Source organism: Arvicanthis niloticus, chromosome 14, assembly GCF_011762505.2.
Source record: "Arvicanthis niloticus isolate mArvNil1 chromosome 14, mArvNil1.pat.X, whole genome shotgun sequence".
Taxonomy (NCBI): domain Eukaryota; kingdom Metazoa; phylum Chordata; class Mammalia; order Rodentia; family Muridae; genus Arvicanthis; species Arvicanthis niloticus.
Window position 1 is genome coordinate 34,771,798 of NC_047671.1, and position 20,300 is coordinate 34,792,097.

General features: G+C 42.1%; 1 protein-coding gene across 3 annotated transcripts in view; it reads left to right on the top strand.

Annotated features, from left to right (window-relative positions):
* The first annotated feature begins 16,581 nt into the window (after positions 1-16,581).
* Cep120 (centrosomal protein 120) overlaps positions 16,582-20,300 on the top strand; it is a 66,544-nt gene continuing 62,825 nt past the window's right edge. For 2 of the 3 annotated variants that reach the window (XM_034518260.2, XM_076912646.1), the window contains exons 1-2: positions 16,582-16,720; positions 16,859-16,924. In XM_034518260.2, coding sequence (XP_034374151.1) covers positions 16,876-16,924 — 49 coding nt within the window. In that variant the 5' untranslated portion in view covers positions 16,582-16,720; positions 16,859-16,875. The remainder of the gene's footprint in view (positions 16,721-16,858; positions 16,925-20,300) is intronic. The other variant, XM_076912647.1, reaches the window with a different exon arrangement.

A 20,300-nucleotide genomic window follows, 5' to 3' on the forward strand; every position in this document is an offset into this window, starting at 1 on the left:
GCTAATTTTTATGGTGATTTGTTTCAAATACATAGAGTTTTATTTTAATCCATTGAAGATGAACTAAATGAATGCATGTGTCTTCCTTAAGGTAGAATTTGGGATTGAACCTCTAGTCTCATTTGTTAAAGTCAAGTTTTCTACCATTGACCTACAGCCTCATCCATAAATGCACATCTCTTGTTAATAGAAACAATCACTGGGGCTGGAGAGATGGCTCAGCAGTTAAGAACACTGACCGCTCTTCCAGAGGTCCTGAGTTCAATTCCCAGCTCACAACATGGTGGCTCACAACCATCTGTAAAGAGATCCAGTGCCCTCTTCTGATGTGTCTAAGACAGTGACAATGTATTCACATACATAAAATAAATAAACCTTTAAAAAAGAAAGAAAAAGAAAGAAAGAAAGAAAGAAAGAAAGAAAGAAAGAAAGAAAGAGAAAGAAAGGAAGGAAGAAAGAAAGAAAGGAAGGAAGAAAGAGAAACAACCACTAGAGACTTAGGTTTTGATTCTGACTCACAAAAACAGATTTGAAGCAGACTCTCAGCCTTTATGAACTGTAAAATGGAGACAGACACAGTAGTGTTTATTTGGGCTCTCCTCCAGCTTCCTTTCTGACTTGGTGTGTGTGTTGGTGACACAGCACTGTGTTCCTTTGTTTGTTTTGCAGTACTAGGAATTTTGATCCCAGGGCCCAGCCTATGCTAGGCAAGTGCTCTACACTGAGCTACAGTCTCAATAATACTCTATTCCTGAAAGGTATGGGGTCACTTACCAAGATCAGATTATAAGGGGTGCATAGTGAAAAAGGAAGTTATGATTTTTCTTATTCTTTTAACTCTTACAGAAAGAGTGAATGGCGTGAAACCTTTTTATGAGAACAGAATTACAATGTCACTTCTTTAATCTATAAAAGCCTAGTCTGCTTATAAACCTACTACTTGCTTGTGAAGGTGTTTTCTTTGCTAATTGTAGTCAACAATTAGCTAATTGTAGGCCCTTTGGGGCAGGGCCTTTGGTTATTTTCTTGTATTCCCTCAATTAATACCTATTGCAAGGCTTCAGAAAAATGGGCTAATGCATGTGACAGAGTTTGTTAATAACAGAAAAGGTGCCTTGAAATTTTATAAACTCTCTTAAATTCTGGAAAACATGGCTAAATTGAAAATAAAGGCCCATTTGCTCACTTTCATAGAGCACGAAGAATCAGCTGTCAACAGAGTCCAGTTCATATGTACTGAGTACATATGAATGATATGTGTATATCTCCTGTATAACCCGATGTAACTGTTTACCCTAAACCTTGTAAGTAATCAAAATGAGAAGCCATGCATGGGGATACATGCCTATAATCCTAGCAATCAGATGCTGAGGCAGGAGAACCACAAGCTTGAGGTCAGTTGGGCTACTGAGCTAGAAAATCCTGCCTAGAAAATTAAAACAGAACATTTTGTGATATTAGGTTAACAGTGCATTATTTTTAAAAAGATCTTTGTTTTTCCTATAAAAATGGCACTCATCATAGAAACATGGTTGGTGCCATTGCATATGCACAGAGCTGAACCCATGATTCAGGTTCCACGAGTCTTTATTTTTATTAATCACCACCTTGGACCATAATTAAAAGATACCTATGTTCCTATGCACTTGCTTAGACACTTGCTTTCAAGTGACAGGTGTCTAAAAGATTTACAACATGGCAGGTGTTGTGGCCCAAGCCATTAATCTTGGCACATGGGAAGCAGAGGCAGATGGAATACTGTGAGTTTGAGGCCAGCCTGGTCTATACAGGGCGTTCTAAGGCTATACCGCTAGGACCATATAGCGAGATCTTGTCTAAAACAATACCAAAAAATGATATACAACATATACTTTTAAAATACTTTTATTACGTTAAGTTGTGGATATATGCATGTGAATAAAGGTGCCACAGGGGCTGGGGCTGTTGAATCCTCTGGGTCTGGAATTACAGGTACTTGTGAGCCACATGATTTGAGTGTGTGCTTGGGTCCTGTTTAAGAGCAGTACAAGCTTTTAACCACTGAGCCTTGTCTTTAGCCACCCCACATACACTTCTATTCACAAAAGCATCTTGTCTTATTTAGATACTTAGAGCTCAGTTATCATTTGACATATTTATAATAACCTGTATTAATGTCCTTTCCTGTTACCTTGAACAATATCAGTTTAATGATAGTATATATTTAAAAATATATACTATCAAATTATATATTCTGAATGCTGTAGCAACTAATTTTACTGAAGCCCTAGGTTGGCCTTCTGTTTATACATATAAAATAGTTTCACTGGGTTTTGAATATCGACATTTTAAAATTAGAAAACAAGTAGTGAATATATTTAGAAAGTATAGTGTAATGTCCTAAGTATTTCCAAATATGTTCTGATGCTCAACTTCTTTTAAAAAAAAAAAATGGGAATATGGGGTGGCCCCAGGTCCTTCAGGGCTCGATCCTGGAAACCTGACCCCCTGAGGTAAGACATTATGCAGTTGACTTTGTTTCACTCAGCATGTAAGAGTGCGTGGGGCTCCAGAAGTACATAAGGAGCAATGCATACAAGCTGGGGGCTTAAGGTTATTTGGATTTCTTATGTCTCAGTTTCTCATCTGTTAAGTAGCTTTAGTATAAAGCTTTATCAGCTGGAGAGATGATTCAGTGGGTAGTAGATTTCCTGTGCACATTGAAGACCTAAGTTTGGATCTCAGTACCTGTGAAAAACTAGTGTATTTGGTTACTTTTCTATTGCTGTGATGGTGCACCATGGCCAAGGCAATTTACAGAAGAGTTTGTGTGTGTTTACAGTTCTCATTCAAAACACAGAAGCCCCAGGGATGGGGGTTGTGTGTAGAGGGGGTTAGTTAGTCTCCATAGGAGGTCTTTGTATGGGAGCATTCTCAGGTGGGTTTAGGAGGAGAGACTGGCAACAAAGACAGTTGACTAATCTCATGGTACCACCGCAACCTTTAGTTCACACAGTAAATCGCTCTGATGATCTACTCTGCCCTGTCTCATTTTCAAGTGGCTCAGGTAACAAAAGCAGGAAGATATCTGTACACTGGAACAGATGGTTATCGATAGAGTTATTTTATGGTTTTATGGGAGCAATGTTTTTTAAAAAGATTTTATTTGTATGTTATGTGTATGGGTGCTTTACTTGCATATGTTGCTTATACCATGTACACACTTGAGACCTACGGAGGTCAGAAAAGGACATTGGATTCCCCAGATCTGGAGTTACAAAAGATTGAGAGCCACTGTGTGGGTGATGGGAACCAAGCCCAGATCCTCCTTAAAAATAAAGAAAAGAGAAAAGAAAAGAAAAGAAAAGAAAAGAAGCCGGGCGGTGGTGGCTCACGCCTTTAATCCCAGCACTTGGGAGGCAGAGGCAGGCGGATTTCTGAGTTCGAGGCCAACCTGGTCTACAAAGTGAGTTCCAGGACAGGGCTATACAGAGAAACCTTGTCTCGAAAAACCAAAAAAAAAAAAAAAAGAGAAAAAAATAAAAGATTTTATATTTTATATGTATAAGTGTTTTGTCTGAGTGTATGTCTATGAACCAAGTGCTTGCCTGGTGTCTGTGAAGGCCAAAAGAGGGCACTAAATCCCATGGAACTGGTGTTACAGATGGTTGTGAGCTGTCATGCAGATGCTGGGAATGGAACCTAGCTCCTCTGGAAGAGCCAGTGCTCTTAACTATTGAGCCATCTCTTTAGCCCTGTATCACTTTTGACTAAGCCTCTAATTGTCTCTTGTAACAAGGCATCTCCACACTGTCCTTGAGATCTATAACCTAAGGTTATCTCTCACTGAGGCACACTCTCTGTGACACTAGTGATCCAGAGAAAGACAACTTGTGCCACGGGACTTAAGCACCTGCCTCTAATGCATCCAGGACATGGTTCTCTGTCTCTACTAGAGCCTGACAAACGTTCTTCACCATACATCCACATGTAAACTATGTCTTCATGGGCTCTGAACTTCAGTTTTCTTTGTAATATTTCAAGAAGCAAGTTGAATTGACTTGGGGACGGGGGAAGTATCTTCTGAATTTGTTCCATTCAGGAAATATGTTGATTTGCCTGAGAGGCCCAGACTGAACAGTTTAAACAGAAATGATTTTCTCACATTTCTCAAGGCTAAAGACCATGATGGTGTTGTGAGCTAGCCCACTTTCTTCTAAAATGTCTCTTCTTAGTCTATAGATTGTATTTGATTCCTGCATCTTCAGATGGACTTCCTTCTTTTTGTGTGTCTGTAGCCTACTTTCAGAACAGCAGTAACCCTGAGTTAGATAATAGCCTTGTTGGGCATCAATGAAGAAGCGGCCCTTGGTTCAATGCCCCTGTGTAAAGGAGTGCTGGAGTGGGGAGGTGAGAGGAGGGGGGAACACCCTCATAGAAGCAGGAAATAGGGGGTTTCTGAAGGGGAAACCAGGAAAGGGGATAACATTTGAAATGTAAATAAATAAAATATCCAATAAAAAAAGGTAACACTTTGTCTCAACATCTTTCTAACTCTCACAAAACTAAACCAGTTTGAGCTACACAATCCCATCCAGAAGAGTTCATGAACATGGGACATACCCTGACCAACATGGCATGCAGTTACAGAATACTGAGGGTAATGCCTCTGCTCCCCAGTAGGTCTTTCGGCTGGCTCAGGGCCACACCAGAGGCCAGTCTCCTTTTACCTAGAATGACATACAGTAGCACAGTGTTGGCTGGAGACGGGTGTGGGCCCCTGGGCAGGACGTTAGGTGATATAAATAACAGTGACTCACATAGTGAAAGTGATTTAATTTCCGTGCAGTTCTGGGGAAATCCTTGGACTGACAGTCTGGGTTTGTTGGTAATGCTTTTAACCCTTGTTAATTTCTCCTTACCCAGTCTGGGACCATTCTTTCTCTTTCTTAAACAAACATAAATCTGGCTTCAGGCTCAGGAGCCTTTGACAAGCAACAACATCTAGATTTGACTCAATTTTTTAACATTTATTATTTATATGTATTACTGTGTCTTCTTCATTTGTCTGTGTGCCCTGTGCTTGCAGTACACAGAGAGGTCAGTAGAGGGCATTGGATTCCTTAGAACTGGAGTCACAGCAGGCTGTGAGTTATTTGTGGTTGCTGAGAATTGAACTCAGCCCCTCTGCAAGAACCACTGGTGTTCTTAACCGCTTCATCCCCTAAGTGTTTTTTCTTCTCTTGTGTACTTACTCTCTTTGAATTCACAAAGTCATCTTGCATTTTCGTTTGTGGCAAATAATACTATTTTCCAATTGAAACCGCACAACAAAGCAATATTGTTTGTTTAAAAAAAAAAATTGGGGGCTGGAGACATGGCTCAGCAGTTAAGAACACCCGTTTTTCTTCCAGAGGTCCTGAGTTCAATTCCCAGCAACCACATGGTGGCTCACAACCATCTGTAATGAGATCTGACGCCCTTCTGGTATGTCTGAAGACAGCTACAGTGTACTCATACATAAAATAAATAAATCTTAAAAAAAAAAAAAAGTGGGGCAGTAATAGGGCAAAATCATGAAGGTGGCCTGTTGTGAAAAGCTGCCCTACCAGGTTGGTATAAACAGGCAGACTTTGTTTCTCTAAGGGATGGTCCTTAAAGTGATGATACTTGTTGTCCCTCCCCTTTCAATATTATGCTCCGTATCATATCTCCAAGGGCCGTGGCTTACCTCTCTCACGGTGATTTAATTGCTGTCTCCCCTGGGGCCATGAGGAACAGAGTAGGGAAACATATATTCCGCTTGAATGCTTCCAAACACTGCCACATAAGGACTACATAAACAAGACCTCACTCGCAGACAGCACTTCACTGTATACCTCCGTTTCCAATTTCAGTCCTAACTTAGGAAGGCCCTTGTTCGAAAAACCAGAGTGAACGCAGTTTGATGCAGACCACTACAGACGAGCAACGTTGCTTACTTGTATCCAAAAACCCAGAAAATCCCCCACTTTATTCGTAATTCTTTTCCATGCTTGTTTTCTTTTGCTTAATCCTTGGGCTGTTTCATTCCTTCTTTCTCTGGATTCCTGATTTGATGCTGTGTGTGGAGCTTAGGCAGCCCAATAGGATGTTAGGATTTGTTTGGCTTGGAGAGTTTGGCTTTTCCTCAAAATTGGTTAAATAACCTATTTGTGCAACTGTGAAAGTTTTTAGCAGAATTGCTGGTCTATGAAAACAGCTCATGGTAATTTTAAACAAGAAAACACCATTTCTGGAAAGAGCATTAAAACTTAAAAAAAAAAAAAACAAAAACAAAAACGAATACACAGTGTGGATTCATACATGATTTGGAAACAATGTTCACTGTACTAATTGTATTAACAGTGGTTAGTTGTTCAGTGGGAGAACTAGAGATTTAATTTTATATTCTTTTTAAATATAGAGTTCTTTTTAAAATAGAGTTTTTAAATGTAAAGCAGTATTAGTATATGATGGCATTTTGCTAGATATTCAGATGAACATCATAGTAAAAAAAAAATTATAGCTGTGGATGACCTTGAACTCCTAATCCTCCTGCCTCTACCTCTCAAGTACTAGGCTTACAGAATTGCATCACCACACATAAAATTTATACAGTCTGGGGATCAAACCCATGGCTTCTGTGATGCCAGGCAAACCCCCTACCAACTAAGCCATATCCCTATGGAGATACACAGTAGCAACCAAATGCACAGTGCTACTCAGTCTGTATTCCTCCTTCTCCCTTCCTGATTATACCCGAATTTCTTCATTTTAAAAGTTTCCGTCAAACACAGCATTCAATGGGTAGGAAAAGAGATGAAGTTTTCGGCCATCACCAAGTCCCAAAGACCATAAAGCTCAGCGAGAGGATTTGCGCTCAGAGTCTGGTTTTGCCTGTAATGTCCTTGGCAGTGCTCTTAAAATATCAGTGCTGATAAGAAGTGATTAAAATACATCCCTCGGTGAATAATTCATGTGTTACATCATCAAATTGAAGAATTACATGGAAGAGGCATTGCAAGAGCTCCTCTGAGAGGAACTGGAAAATAATCCTTGTGCTTTTCGAAGGCAGTTCGCTGTCACATTGTTTGTTCTCCTAAATGGAGTGAGATAATTAAACTGACGTTATCATTATAAAAAATACAAGCATAGAAATAAAACTAAATAAAAAATACAAGCATAGAAATAAAACTACGAAATTAAAGATGGCACATTGGGATGCACCGAGCTCCGACTCAATCCCCCACCCCAAATCCCATCAAAGTAAAAGAAGAGAAAATGAAAGTGAGTTCCCTTAAAAGAAGGTGTGGAACTATCTCTTTTTAAAGTAAAATTGTTTCATTGTCTGTTTTGTGTCAGTACCTCAGTGTAAAAGAGGAGGATTTTTTTTTTTTTAAAGTTACATCTAAATTGGTTAGTGCCAAAGTAATTTTCTGGCACCTGAGCTACAGTTTGTTAGAAAAATCTTATGACTTTCATGCACACTTATGTGGAGTTCATAAATTCTTTCCATAAACAGGCTAGTGTTTATTTTGTACCCTATAAAGACTTATCCACTCACCTCCTCCCCTTCTTCTATCACCTGTTTTAATTTGCCAGGCTTAACCATTTTTACATATTATAATAGCCCAAGAAAGCAAAGGAAAAAAGCATATCCACGCTAGCTGAGTGTTGATGAGTGATATTTAAATTGATTTCTATTTTGTTGACACAGAAAGTAAGAAAAAGAAGTAACTACACCGAAAGAGAGGGCTCTCGAGTTAAGGAAAAGTCAGTTAAGTTAGCTCTGTTCTTCTCATGTCAAGATTTTAGGATAGAAAGTAGAATCTCCTAAGATCTAAACAAACCCTGTGAGCTGATTTGTGCTTTCTACTTTCAAAAGTCAAATCCAGTGAGAACAAAAAAAATGTGCATTAAAAAATCTCAGTGAGTGAAATTTTGACTGAAATAAACAATGTATCTGGATGGTATTATCTTTGAAAATAGCCATGGTTGACTTATTTAGGGGCTGGGTGAGGAAAGAAACAGTGTGTCCAGAATCAAGGAAACACTGTGCTGAACTACACTGCCTTGTTACCAGGTATCAAATTAAACTCTACTCGTCTCAAATGGATTTGAAGTTAATGAAAGAACAAACGGGCTCCTCGGCAGCTCTACCCTTTCATATCAAAACGATAGCATTAGGGACCCATACTCCTGAGAAAAGGTTGGCCGGGGGAGAGTTAATTGATCTGCACAGAAACACTTCAAGGGAAAGGGCAAGGAGAGAAACTTGACCACGTGTGTAAAATGAGTGTCCCCTAAGCTCTACTCCCAGAAGTGGTTATCTATCGGATGAGGTTATGAGAGGGTTCACTGAGATGCATTTGTTAAAGCATTTAATACTCTTACATGGGAGCAGACTTGAGCCCTGAAAATTCTGCTCAGCTTTCCTAAAACTTAGAAGCTTATTTTAATTAAAAACAAAAATTACCAGTGAACGCTCCTGGAAATGGATATGTGGCAAATTGATTCAACTCCCTTGTGTTGGTTCAGAGGCCGATTATCGAGATAGGCAACTATGTGGATTTTAGTATTTGAAATTTGAAGAAACTCTTGGGAATGTTCCAATACCTGGTGACTCTATGTTGGTTCCGTGGAGAGGAAGGAGAACGTTCTGGAAAATTTCTAGTGTATAATTGAAAACACTGAAGTGAACAGAGCTGATTAAAAACAAACCAAATGAGCAAACAAAAAACCTCTGCTACTCACCTGTAACTGGTGTTATGATCGTCTGTCTTAAAGAAATTCATAAACTAAGACACAGTTTATGATTTTGATGACTGTACAATGGAAGATAGCACTCATATACCATGTTAGCACAGGTCAGAATCCATTTGTAGCCTTACGTGTCTTATTTTCATTTATTAAATAAATATCGCAAATGTCTGCTGCAGTCAATCCAAGAACTTTTCTAGGCCTTGGGGATCAAAAGGAAAGCAAGCAGGATCAGCACATCACAGAACCTAAACCATTCCATTTCTTTGTTGTTCCGAGCCCCTCCGTGTCCCCTTCGCCCACAAAAAAGACACGTGAGGCAGTGTTCGGGTGGTTACTATAACGAGGCTTTACTTCTTGTATAAGCAGAAGCGGAAAGACGGAAAGACCAGAAAAGGCACTGTTTATATACACCCTAGAGTGACGTGTTCACTTCTGATTGGCTGTTCACCCATAATACGCCCCGGGATGGGCAGTGACTTTGGCGCGCTTTTTGCCTTTTGCACCTGCGCAGTCAGTTGTTTACTAGTGGGAGGACAGGATGCCCGCGCCATCTTGGAATGTCGAATGCTGACATGCTCACTGCGGCTCCCAACACTTTGTCACTTGTGCTAGTGACATAATGACTTGTTCATTCGACATGGATTTGGGATGCATTATGAGCCAACAGTATTAAGGTGTCTATGGAAAAATCAGTCAGAAAAAGTTCCTTTAGCTTTGATCTGTTGAAGAGACAATATTTTATTGTGTTTATTTTTCTTCATCAAGGTAATAATAAGAGCCAGTTGTCATTAAGCACTGTCTGTGATAGAGACATGTCTCACACTCCAGATCTTTCTTCAGTGCTGCTGCTATGGGGCGACTAAATGAGAATTCATAGAAATGGCTGACAGATACTTTAAAAAAATGAATTTATAAGAGTCTTGTTGTATCTGCAGGTATTGGTTGACATTTTGTAGATACTAGATACTAGATTGTTTTATTTTTCTGTCTCTTCTAATGCTTCTCTCTCTCTCTCTCTCTCTCTCTCTCTCTCTCTCTCTCTCTCTCTCGGTAAAAGATAGTACTGTGGTTTGACTCTAGGACATAATATATTGCAGGCAACTACTCTGCCACCGAGCCATATAGCCCCACTCCTCTTTATAGATACAACTTTCAAAATACTTTGATGTCTGTTTTTGATTCTTTTGAGAATTTTATGTGATGTTCAGATCATATTCTTTACTCTCCCCCAGGTCCTCTCAGATCCTTTCCTCTCTCTATCCACTCAACTTTACATTATTTCTCTTAAAAAAAAAACCAAAAAAACAAAAAAAAACAAGACAAAAAGAAAAGAACACACACACACCCAAACACAATACCCATGGAGTCTGATTTGTTGGCCAACTACTCCAGGGCGTGGGGCCTGTTCTGGAGTGTGGTTGACGTGGCCAGTGTTACTCCATTGGGAGAGAAATGATTCGCCTTTCCCATTGGGCATCATTTTCCAAATAGTGTCCTGGTTAAGGTGGGAGTTCCTGCCAGTTCCCCCTGTTCTGTGCTGCAATTTTGTCTGGTTTGAATGTGTGCAGGTTTGCACATGTGCCAGTCTCTGTGAGTTGATTTGTGCATCAATCCTGTTGTGTATGGAAGATGCTGTTTCCTTGGTGTCATCCATCACCTCTGGCTTCTACAGTTCTTCCTCCACCTCTCCCTCCATGTGATCCCTGACACTTGAGGAGAGGACTCTGATAGGGACATCCCATGTATGACCAAATGCTCCAAAGTCTCTCGTTCTCTGTGCTTTTTCCAGTTGAGGCCAGTTGTCTTACTGTGTTGCCTAGTCTGGCCTTGGATATTCACTGTAGCCCTGACAGTCCTCGAACTCCTGACCATGCTGCTCCCCCCTCCCAACTGCTAGCATTATAATTGTGTCTCATCATGTGCTCTTTCAATTCAGGCCTTGCTTCTGTTCCTCTATCTTCTCCATGAGGGTCATTCTCACTGGTGGTCAGTGTCTTATGACACTAGCTCTGATGACGTTAACATAACAGAGCTTGTTGGTATCTCTCTTCTTTAGTTCTCCCTTTTCCTCAACATTTTCAAAACACACACAAAGTACTGTCTGAAGTCAATCCGTTTGCTCTCATTTCTGACATCCCTCCTGAAAAATTATCTCTTTTTTTTTAAATTATTTATTTATTTATGTATATGTGAGTACACTGTAGCTGTCTTCAGACACTCCAGAAGAGGGCATTGGATCCCATTACAGGTGTTGTGAACCACCATGTGGTTGCTGGGAATTGAACTCAGGACCTCTGGGAGAGCAGCAGTCAGTGATCTTTAACTGCTGAACCATCTCTCCAGCCTCCAAAAAATCATCAATTTATAGTCAGCTTCTGTGAGTTTTTATTTACTGCTATTTCATACACAAATATAATGAACTTAGGTCATATTCTTCTCTTTACCTTTATTCCCTCCCCCTCCTTCTAAGCTTCCCCTCCCATCCCCCCCTCCATCTTTCCTGTCCCCTTCGTGTGTATGCCCTACTACATTTAATTAGGCCTGCTGCCGAGCATGGTGGAGGGGAGGGGTGTTTACTTGAGCAAGGGCAGCTGGCTACTAGCTATACCATGGAGAAGCCCCTTCTCCCAGCAACTACTAACTGGCTATGGTTTCTCAAGAAACTCAGGGAACACTTGGTCCCTATCTGCGATGGAATGTTACTGGATCCAGTCATGTGCTAGTCTTTTGCAGGTAACCACCAATGCTGTGAGTTTATGGGTACAACAGCCATGTCAAGTTCAGAAGACATTTCACAAGCACTTCTCCCTCCATCAGCTGGCTCTTCCATTCTTCCTTCCCCCTCTTCTATGTTCTCGGAGTCTTGAAGGAGTTGCTATCGATGCCCCATTTAGATCTGCACACTCAACGTTGATTTATTCTCAGCATTTGACCAGTTAGAAGTCTCCTCATCAAGGATGAGCTTGTTCACTACACACAGAAGCTTCTCTGACAAGGCTGTGGGTACCACCAATCAACATGTGTTAGCATAAATGCTTAGGAGATAGTGTCACTCCATGTCCACTTAGGAAAACAATAATAGGTTCCCTCCATGGGCTATGTTCTCTCTAGCAATGGGCTTGTCACCTGCTTTTCAGTAACTAACTTAATTTTTAAATGTTTTCTAAATGTTCCAAACCTTCCCCGGAATGGAAAGAGGTAGGCTCCCTTTGTTATTATTTGTTGAATTTATTATATCAGGGAGAAGCAGGGAACAGCATCATACCATCACAAAAAATTTATAATATCTGCATTCCAATACCCTCTGACACCTTCAACACCACTTCCAACGGCCATTACCAGTTCCATGTTCTGGAGATCTCTTAACAATCTACCTCAGGTAGAAGGCAGCCTGGGCTACACAGTGAGATCCTATTTTAAAAGTAATAGACTAACAAATGTGCTGACTCAATAATGTCATTTTCCCAGTGTCATAGTCTCTTAAATAAGTAAATAAATAAATAAATAAATAAATAAAGTGTGTGAGTGTGTGTGTGAGAGTGTGTGTGTGTCTTCAGGAGTGCAAGAACATTGTATGTAGGGGTGGGCACACTAGCTGCAGCATGTATATTGAAGCCAGAGGACAACTTCATGTGTTGGTTCTCTGCATCCACCTTTACATGGCTTCTGGGGATGGAGTTCAGGTCATCAGGCTTGTATAACAATTGCCTTTATTGCAATGGGACAGATTAAGGCAGTGGTTCTCAACCTGGGGGGTCACGACCCCACAGCTATCCTGCATATCAGATATTCACTTCAGATTCATAGCCATAGCAATTCTTACATTAAGATTCATAACCCATAACAATTTTGACATTAAGATTCTATAACCATTGCAATTTCTCACACCTTTTTCCTTTCTTTCCTTTTTTTAAAAAAATAGATTTTCATGTATCCCAGGCTGGCTCAAACTCACCTAGTAAAGAGGCTGGCCTTGGAACTTCTGATCTTCCTGCCTCTACAACTAGTGTGCCCATTGTTATGCATTGATAAGGATAGAACCTAGAGCTTTCCACATGCTTGGCAAGAATTCTCCGATCTAAGCAGCATCCCCAAGCCGTGAAGTTGCATTTTTCTATCCCTTTGTCACAGTTCCAGAACTTTCCCTAGATCTGCCTTCTTCTGCAGAGTAAGAAACGGCCTCCTCTCACCCTCCACTCTACACCTGCCCTCGGAAGAGCTACTGTGACAAACAGGATGTTTCAGAGCACGTTCACGCCCAACATTACCCTCAAAGCGGACACCACCAGGACAACATACAAAAATGTTGCTTTTCTTCAGCCCTTAGGCTCAACCCAAACTGCACTTAAGCTGGAAGTTGGTCCCTGTCATCACTGGCTTCCCCCTCCCCACTCCACTCCGCCTGCCCTTGAAACAGAGTTTACCATAGACAGCCACGGAGCAAGCGCTGGGGAAGTCCAAGTCCTGGGAGACCGCTTGAGTCTTTTGCCTTGCTGGTCACTAAGGAGATGCGAACCATCTGAACCTGCTTGGTTCCTGAAAGTCTAATGCATTAGTTGAACCTGTCTCAAATCAGAGGCTTGTGGAACTGAGGCAAAGATCTGCGGCTGGCTCTCCCTTTTTGAGACTCTCTCTAGGGTTCCACCCGGGAGTAGACTGTTAATTCTGTTAATCTCCGCCACTCCACACTCACTCCGCCCTTTGCTTCCCAGTTTTAGGCAGTCTCTTCCTGATTACGCTTATCTTTGCCCTCTGGAGGTACTGATTGTGATAAACACTTCTGTAGATTCGGGCTAGAGGTAACGAGCCTGTACGTAGCAAATATTTTGTTGTTGTTTGTCGTTTTACACTGAAACTCAACCTCGGTATTTAAATTTTGGATGGTTTCACAGCAGAATCTAGAATTCCCGCTTATTGTGATAAACAACCGTGTGCCAACAATCAGCCTGAGAAGAGCCGCCTCCTGCACAGCTGTGGTGTCCCGCCTGTGCCCAGGGACCTGCTGAGTCAGCACTCATTTCAAGCTTTGAGCTACTGGGATGTTCTGGCTTCATAAAAGCCAGAGAGTAAGATTGTTCAGGGGACATTCCCTCCAAGAGAACAGGTCTAGGCCAAGCTGGAACAGTTGTCTTTCTGAGTTAGAGTCAAGGTCTCACTCTACAGCCCAGGTTGGCCTAGAATTTACAGGAATCCTCCTGCCTCAGCCCCTTGAGTACTGGTGTTACAAAGGTAAATGCCTCCACACCCAGCTCATTCCTTCTTCAGCTGGGGACTGTTTTTCTAAGTAGTTCTCAGAGGTCAGGTTTTGGAATTGCATTTTTACAAACAGGAGGTATTCAATAAGTGTGTTAATTTTATTAGTTTTGGGAGCTCGTTTTAGTTTTATTAAATATATATCTCTGGGCCTGTTTTTATACATGGAGAGGAGCTAAAGAAAGAAAATATTAATATAATTTATAATTTCCTCTGTAGTATGCCACAGAGGTTGTTGAAAATAAAACATAAAAATACTACAAAGCAGGGTTTATCCAAAATGTGAAATAGATATAGAAAAAAGGTGCTTGCTATGAACCTATGCCCTTTTGATTGCAGAAATTTATAGAAATAGAAAGCTACCTAATACAATTAGCTAGCAGGTTGACAAACTGTCACTTTGAATTTGTATGCTGGTAGTGTGATGAATCTTCCATTATTTAATAGATACAATTTACATATGCTATAAACATTTTCTTATATATTTGGTACTTCATAAACCTGTAATAAAATTTCCTCTTTTAGAATTTAAACTAATATGCAATGCTTTGTGCTAGAACTGAAGCCTCCTCTTTAGACAAGAAGGGAATTAGATTATGGAACCATGGACTTAGGTGATGGCGGAATTCCAGTCCATTTGTACATGGCAACTTCCACATCATTAATTTTGTGCAGTCTCTGAAAATAAAGGCACCACGCAGCTGGTCAACAGCTCCAGTGAGGTGACTTCACAAATGACATTTAGTGAAACATTACTGCAATAACTTAGCAAGTAAAGGCACCCGCTGCCACACCTGACCTGATGACCTGAGTTTGATCCCTAGGATACCACATAGTAGAAGGAGAGAACTGACTTCCAGAAGTTGTCCTCTGACCTTTAAGTGTGCCCCCACAACACACACACACACACACACACACACACAATGTAATATGTTTTGAAAAGAGAGCTATATCAAAAATTTTACTACAAGAAAAACATCTCTGTGTGTGTGTGTGTGTGTGTGTGTGTGTGTGTGTGTCTCTGTGTGTATTTCACATGTGTTCATGCCCTTTGGAAGCCAGAGAGGTTGTTTGAATTCCATGGCACTGAAATTATAGTTAGTTGTGAGTTGCCTGCATGGGTGCTAGGAACTGAACTCAATTCCTGTGGAAGAACACCAAGTACTATTAACTTCGAAGTCATCTCTTCACAGCCCCCCCCCCCTCATCTTACTTCATTTGATTAATTTTACAGATTTTTTTTAATGATGTGACTATTTTCTGGAATGTAGTGATAATCTAATCCTGGTTTTCAGCCTTAGTGGATATCCTAAAGGAAAATAAGTGTATGTTTTAAATAAAAAAAATATATAAATTTTTTAAAAAGTCAGTTTTTATAGCGATTAAGTCATGTGATTATTCATGTAAAAAGATAACTATATAGCATTTAACATAGCACTTTGGATAGAAAAAAACCTGCTTCTCACATAGCGGGCTGTGATTCTTCTTACTTTTAGATATCCTCCAGAAAAGAATACAGTGCTCAATCATACACACAATTGAACGTCACTCTAGTTTTATATGAATACCACATTTCAGAAAAACCTCTCAGGATCCCTGAAGGGTTTTACAGGTAATCTAGTTCAGTCTCCACAGTGCAGAAGATAGCAGCAGGGCTCAGAGATTGAATTATAATTTTTCTCAAAACATCTTCTGGGTTTACAGAGCAAGAAAGCAGCAGTTGTCAGCACGCTTAGTCCACTACTTCGTGAGATCTCACTTCAGCTATTTTATCTTTTGCCCTATTACCTGTTACTGTGTTTTACTTTTGACTTTCCGGGTGGAATTCTTGCAAATTTTAACGCTAACAGTGTCCACGACGGCTCCAGCCGATTCACTTCTGAGGTTTTAAACTAGATGATCTTCAAAATACATCTAATCTCCGTCCCCCTCCCCCAAAAGAAGTTGAAATCCGAAGAAGACGTTCCTTCCACGCCTTAACTTTTGACCTTGATTTTGCAAATTTACTATGTCTGCGTAGAACCTCCGTCTTTAGATATTCTCGCCTACGTGAGCTCTCTCTCTCTCTCTCTCTTTCTCTCTCAGTGTTTCTAAACTACAGCTTAAATTACGTCAGCGCCAGCAGTTACAGTAACTACCATATTGACACTACTTGTTTTCATAGGACAAATAGTGGAAAGTGATGAGCATGAGTGGCTCACACTCAGGCCATTAACTTTTTTGTGACAATACATTCAGTTCTGTTGATACCAGGTGCTTGAGAACTAGCATTTAAAAAACGCCATTGTTTTATTTCTCAGATTAACGCCGAGCATAAGCCTAAAAACATACTGCCCACCTATTCTTTAAGGAGCCAAACTACGCAGGACCAGGAAGCAGCTAGAGCAATGGTGCGCTTGCGCGGCCTGTGACGGGGGATGGGGTGGTTCAAGGCTCCTGCCTTCTCGCGAGCCACCAGCAGGCGGCGCTGCGGGCTAATGCAGTCGTGTCTCTCCAAGGCTCTTGGAAAGAGCGTCAAAGGGCGGGAGGTGAAGCCGGCTGATGGGCGTTCTATCCTCGACCGCCCTGGTCTCTATCGCCCTTTGTCCTCCAGCCTCCCCCGGGCTCTCGGCTTGCGGGCCTGGTTGCTAGGCGGAAGCGGGGCGCGGCGGCGTCCGCTGCGGCTGCCCGGGCGTTTGAATAGCGGCTTAGCAGGCGGCAAAAGGTGCCGGGGTGGCGGGCTTGTTGGGCTGCAGGGCCGGGCAGCGGAACGGCGTTCGCCGAGCCGGGGCTGGGTTAGGACCTTGGCGGCGGCCCGGGGAACGGGGCCGGCCTGCGTACTCACTCGGCCTCTTTCCTGCAGACCCCGCCGCCGCGATCATGGTCCCCAAGTCTGACCAGCTGCTCATCGTCGTATCCATCCTCGAAGGTGAGCGGCCTCGGGTTTTTTGCAACTACTGCTTCCCGAACCTCAGCAGAGTAATGTGTGACCGAAGCTTTGTTAACCTTACGAACCCTGTCATCTCTGCTTTTGTGGTCCCCGAAGACTTGTTCAGTTGCATGGAGCGAGGTCTGTTAGGCAATTGATTTAAACATCTCTCCGGGGAACGTGAGTGCTATTAGGGATAAGTGATATTTAGCGTGACTAGCCATAGCCCCAGAGAATGTAGAAAAAAACGATTTCCATCAGAAGCAGCCTGTCGATGACTTTTATATATGAGCTAAAAGTGCCTGCAAAGCATGTTCTGTTCAGCAGTCCCCGCTAATGCCATTTGTAAGAACTTTGCCATTGACTTTAATATAAGCGTTGTACCATTTCAGATCTATTGCCGAGACTGTTCCCTTTACATGTCTTGATGGCCTACCTAGGGGACTAACCGTGGTTAAGGTGTATGTTTGTTAAGTGTGTGGCATTTGTTTATCGGGGACTTACTGAATGTCAGGCACTGTGCTGGCAATGCAGGTGGCTCAAGGTCTAGAAGCTTAGAGAGTAAGTAAAGTGGGCAGTGTGTCAAGCTGGAATGACCACCTCTTTTGGGGAATATTTTCCTGAGGAGATGACAGTTAAGTTTTAGGGTCTTAAAGCTAATTAGGAATGGGTCAGATGACAAAGGCTGGACGGATGGTCTAGCTGCAAAAAACACTTAAGGTGTGGAAAAAGAAGCCATGCTTTGCTCTCAGACTCATTCAACAAACGTTGCCTCGATTCATCGTAGTTAACTGATTGCAGCAAAATGAGGCTGTTTGGTAAACTGGACGGGTTGTCAGTGTGAGAGTGTCAGAGAGTTTAACCACAGGTGTTGGGCTCATCCCTTCTCCCCTCAGGAGAAGTCTGATACTGTTTGAAGAGAGGGAAGAAAAAAAAACCTGTAAAAATAGTTTCTGAGTTTGGAATAAGAAATTGACCAGAAGCTATTAAACAGTAGCAACATTATTGTTTCGTTACTGCTTAAAAACACAAGATTGAGCAGGGAGTGGTGGCTCGGGCCTTTAATCCCAGCACTCAGGTGGCTGAGAGCAGGCTAATCTCTGTGAGATCTAGGCCTACCAGGTCTACTGCACCCCAAAACAAACAAAACCCCCACAAGACTGAAATAATCTGTTGACTTCTAATTGGTTGGTGGAGGCCGTTAAATTTAGAACTGGGCCCTTCTCTATGAGAAAAAAAAAAGAATGTTTTCCTGCCTTCCGTGATATAGGGGTTTGTTTACTTGGGATGAACAAATGAGTGGGCAAGACACCATTTGATGGGCTGCACTGTAATAATAATGTGATGCGGGCCATAAACATGGGTTTGGCAGTGGTAGTGACTGAAGTAGCTTCTTTCCTAAGCACTAGACAGACAAGCATGGAAGAAAGCCATTTCTGGTGACTAGATCAGCCAGGACAATGAGAGTGAACATGGCAGCGGATGGAACGAGGCTGCAAGAGGGAGGTGAATATTTAGGAATATTGTACTTGGTCAGAAAGAACCAGAGTGAATGAGCTTTCCTCCTTCCCTTTCCATCCCCATCTTCCAAACGACCACCAAGTGCTGATTTTATTGTAGGTGTTACACACACAGTCTTTGCACTGAGTGCCTGGGTTTGTATTGTAGGTGTCACACACACAGTCTCTGCACTGCGTGCCTGGGTTTGTATTGTAGGTGTTACACACACAGTCTCTGCACTGCGTGCATGGGTTTGTATTGTAGGTGTTACACACACAGTCTCTCTCCACTGCGTGCCTGGGTTTGGACCTTCACTGTCCCCTAACCTGTAGTAATGGTCTCAGTCTGTTTTCTTAACATTTTCTTCCTTTCTGGAAATAGCTGGTGCCCTGAACTACCTGGCAATGATCGTTCTCATCTGTAGACACTGTCTTTAATTTTTTCAGAGTTCTAAGGGGTTACTATACTTTTAGAGTAGTAAACATGGCCCTTCCTGGTAAGAGCTTCTGCCCACCCTTTAGGTTTCATATATCCCCAGGATTCCGGTTACATTGAGCTACTTATAATTTCTTAGGTACATTTCTAGAAATGTCCCTTATTAAAAGGAACTGAATTTCTATGTCAGGCAAAACCATTCATTGTGTGCTGGGTTTCAGGATAGAAACACAAGGCTTCTGTTGGCTGCCTCTCACTGGGATAAAGACAAGGCAGCCTGGGGAGGAAAGGGTTATCTCATCCTACATCCCAAATACAGGTCATCATTGAGGGAAGTCAGAGCAGGAACTGAAGCCCCTATAGAGGCTTACTGGTTTGTTTCCCTTGACTGCCTCAGCCTGCTTTCTTTTATACTATACAAGACCACCTGCCACAGCCCACATCACAACTGACATGAATCAGGTAATTGACCCCCACACAGACTTCCTTACTTACAAGCCAATCAGATGGAGGCATTTTCTCCATTGAGGGTCCCTCTTCCTAGATGACTCCAGTTTATGCCAAGTGGCAAAACAAAACAATCAAAAACAAAGCCAACCAATCAAAGTAACTAACCAGCACAGAGTTTAAAATGAGAGCCTCAGGCTGACATTGTTAAAGGACGTTTTCAGATTTATTTACTTTTGTATCTGTGTGAGTGTGTGCACATGTGTGCATACCTGTTCATGCCTTTAGAGACCAGAAGCCATCGCAGAAACCAGTCACCTCCTCAAGCACTCTGCCTGTTCTCCCTGGGGCTGGGAGCCAGCCTCCCACAGTGATCCTGGTGTCTCACAGCTGATGCTCTAGGAGCTGCACTTACCTCACAGGCTGCTTGGCTTGTTACTCCCAACTCCTGTCCTCACGATTGAGCAGCAAGCCTGCGTCTAACCATCTCTCTAGTCCCTCACCCAACATTCTTAAGGTTGAATTCGCCTGCCTTCCTTCCTTCCTTCCTTCCTTCCTTCCTTCCTTCCTTCCTTCCTTTAAACCAGAGTATTTCTTTAGTGACTGATTGTTGAAATTCTCAAGTTGAACTGGATGCTGCGTGGTTGCCTCTCTTGGTTTGGGTGGTGGTGTTGATGGGATCCTCCCTGGACCATCTTTTAAGCACTTCATTGGCACGGTCTCGGTAAGGTTTTGTCCTTTACCTTGGCACTCCAGCTTAACTTTCTCTTTGATGGGAAGCCTGTGTTTGTCACAGGTGACTTGTGAAGGTGGTAGGCGTTTGGGTCACAGCAGTGGTGCACTGTGTGTCTTGCTGCAGTGCTTTCCACATGGTGCATTTCCTTTTCAGCTTCTGCTGACAGACCCTGGCTAGGGTTTGTTTTGGGGTCTTGTCATCCAGGCTCTTGGCTTCCATTTCGAAAGTGTTGGGGTTATGTATGTGCACCATCATCTC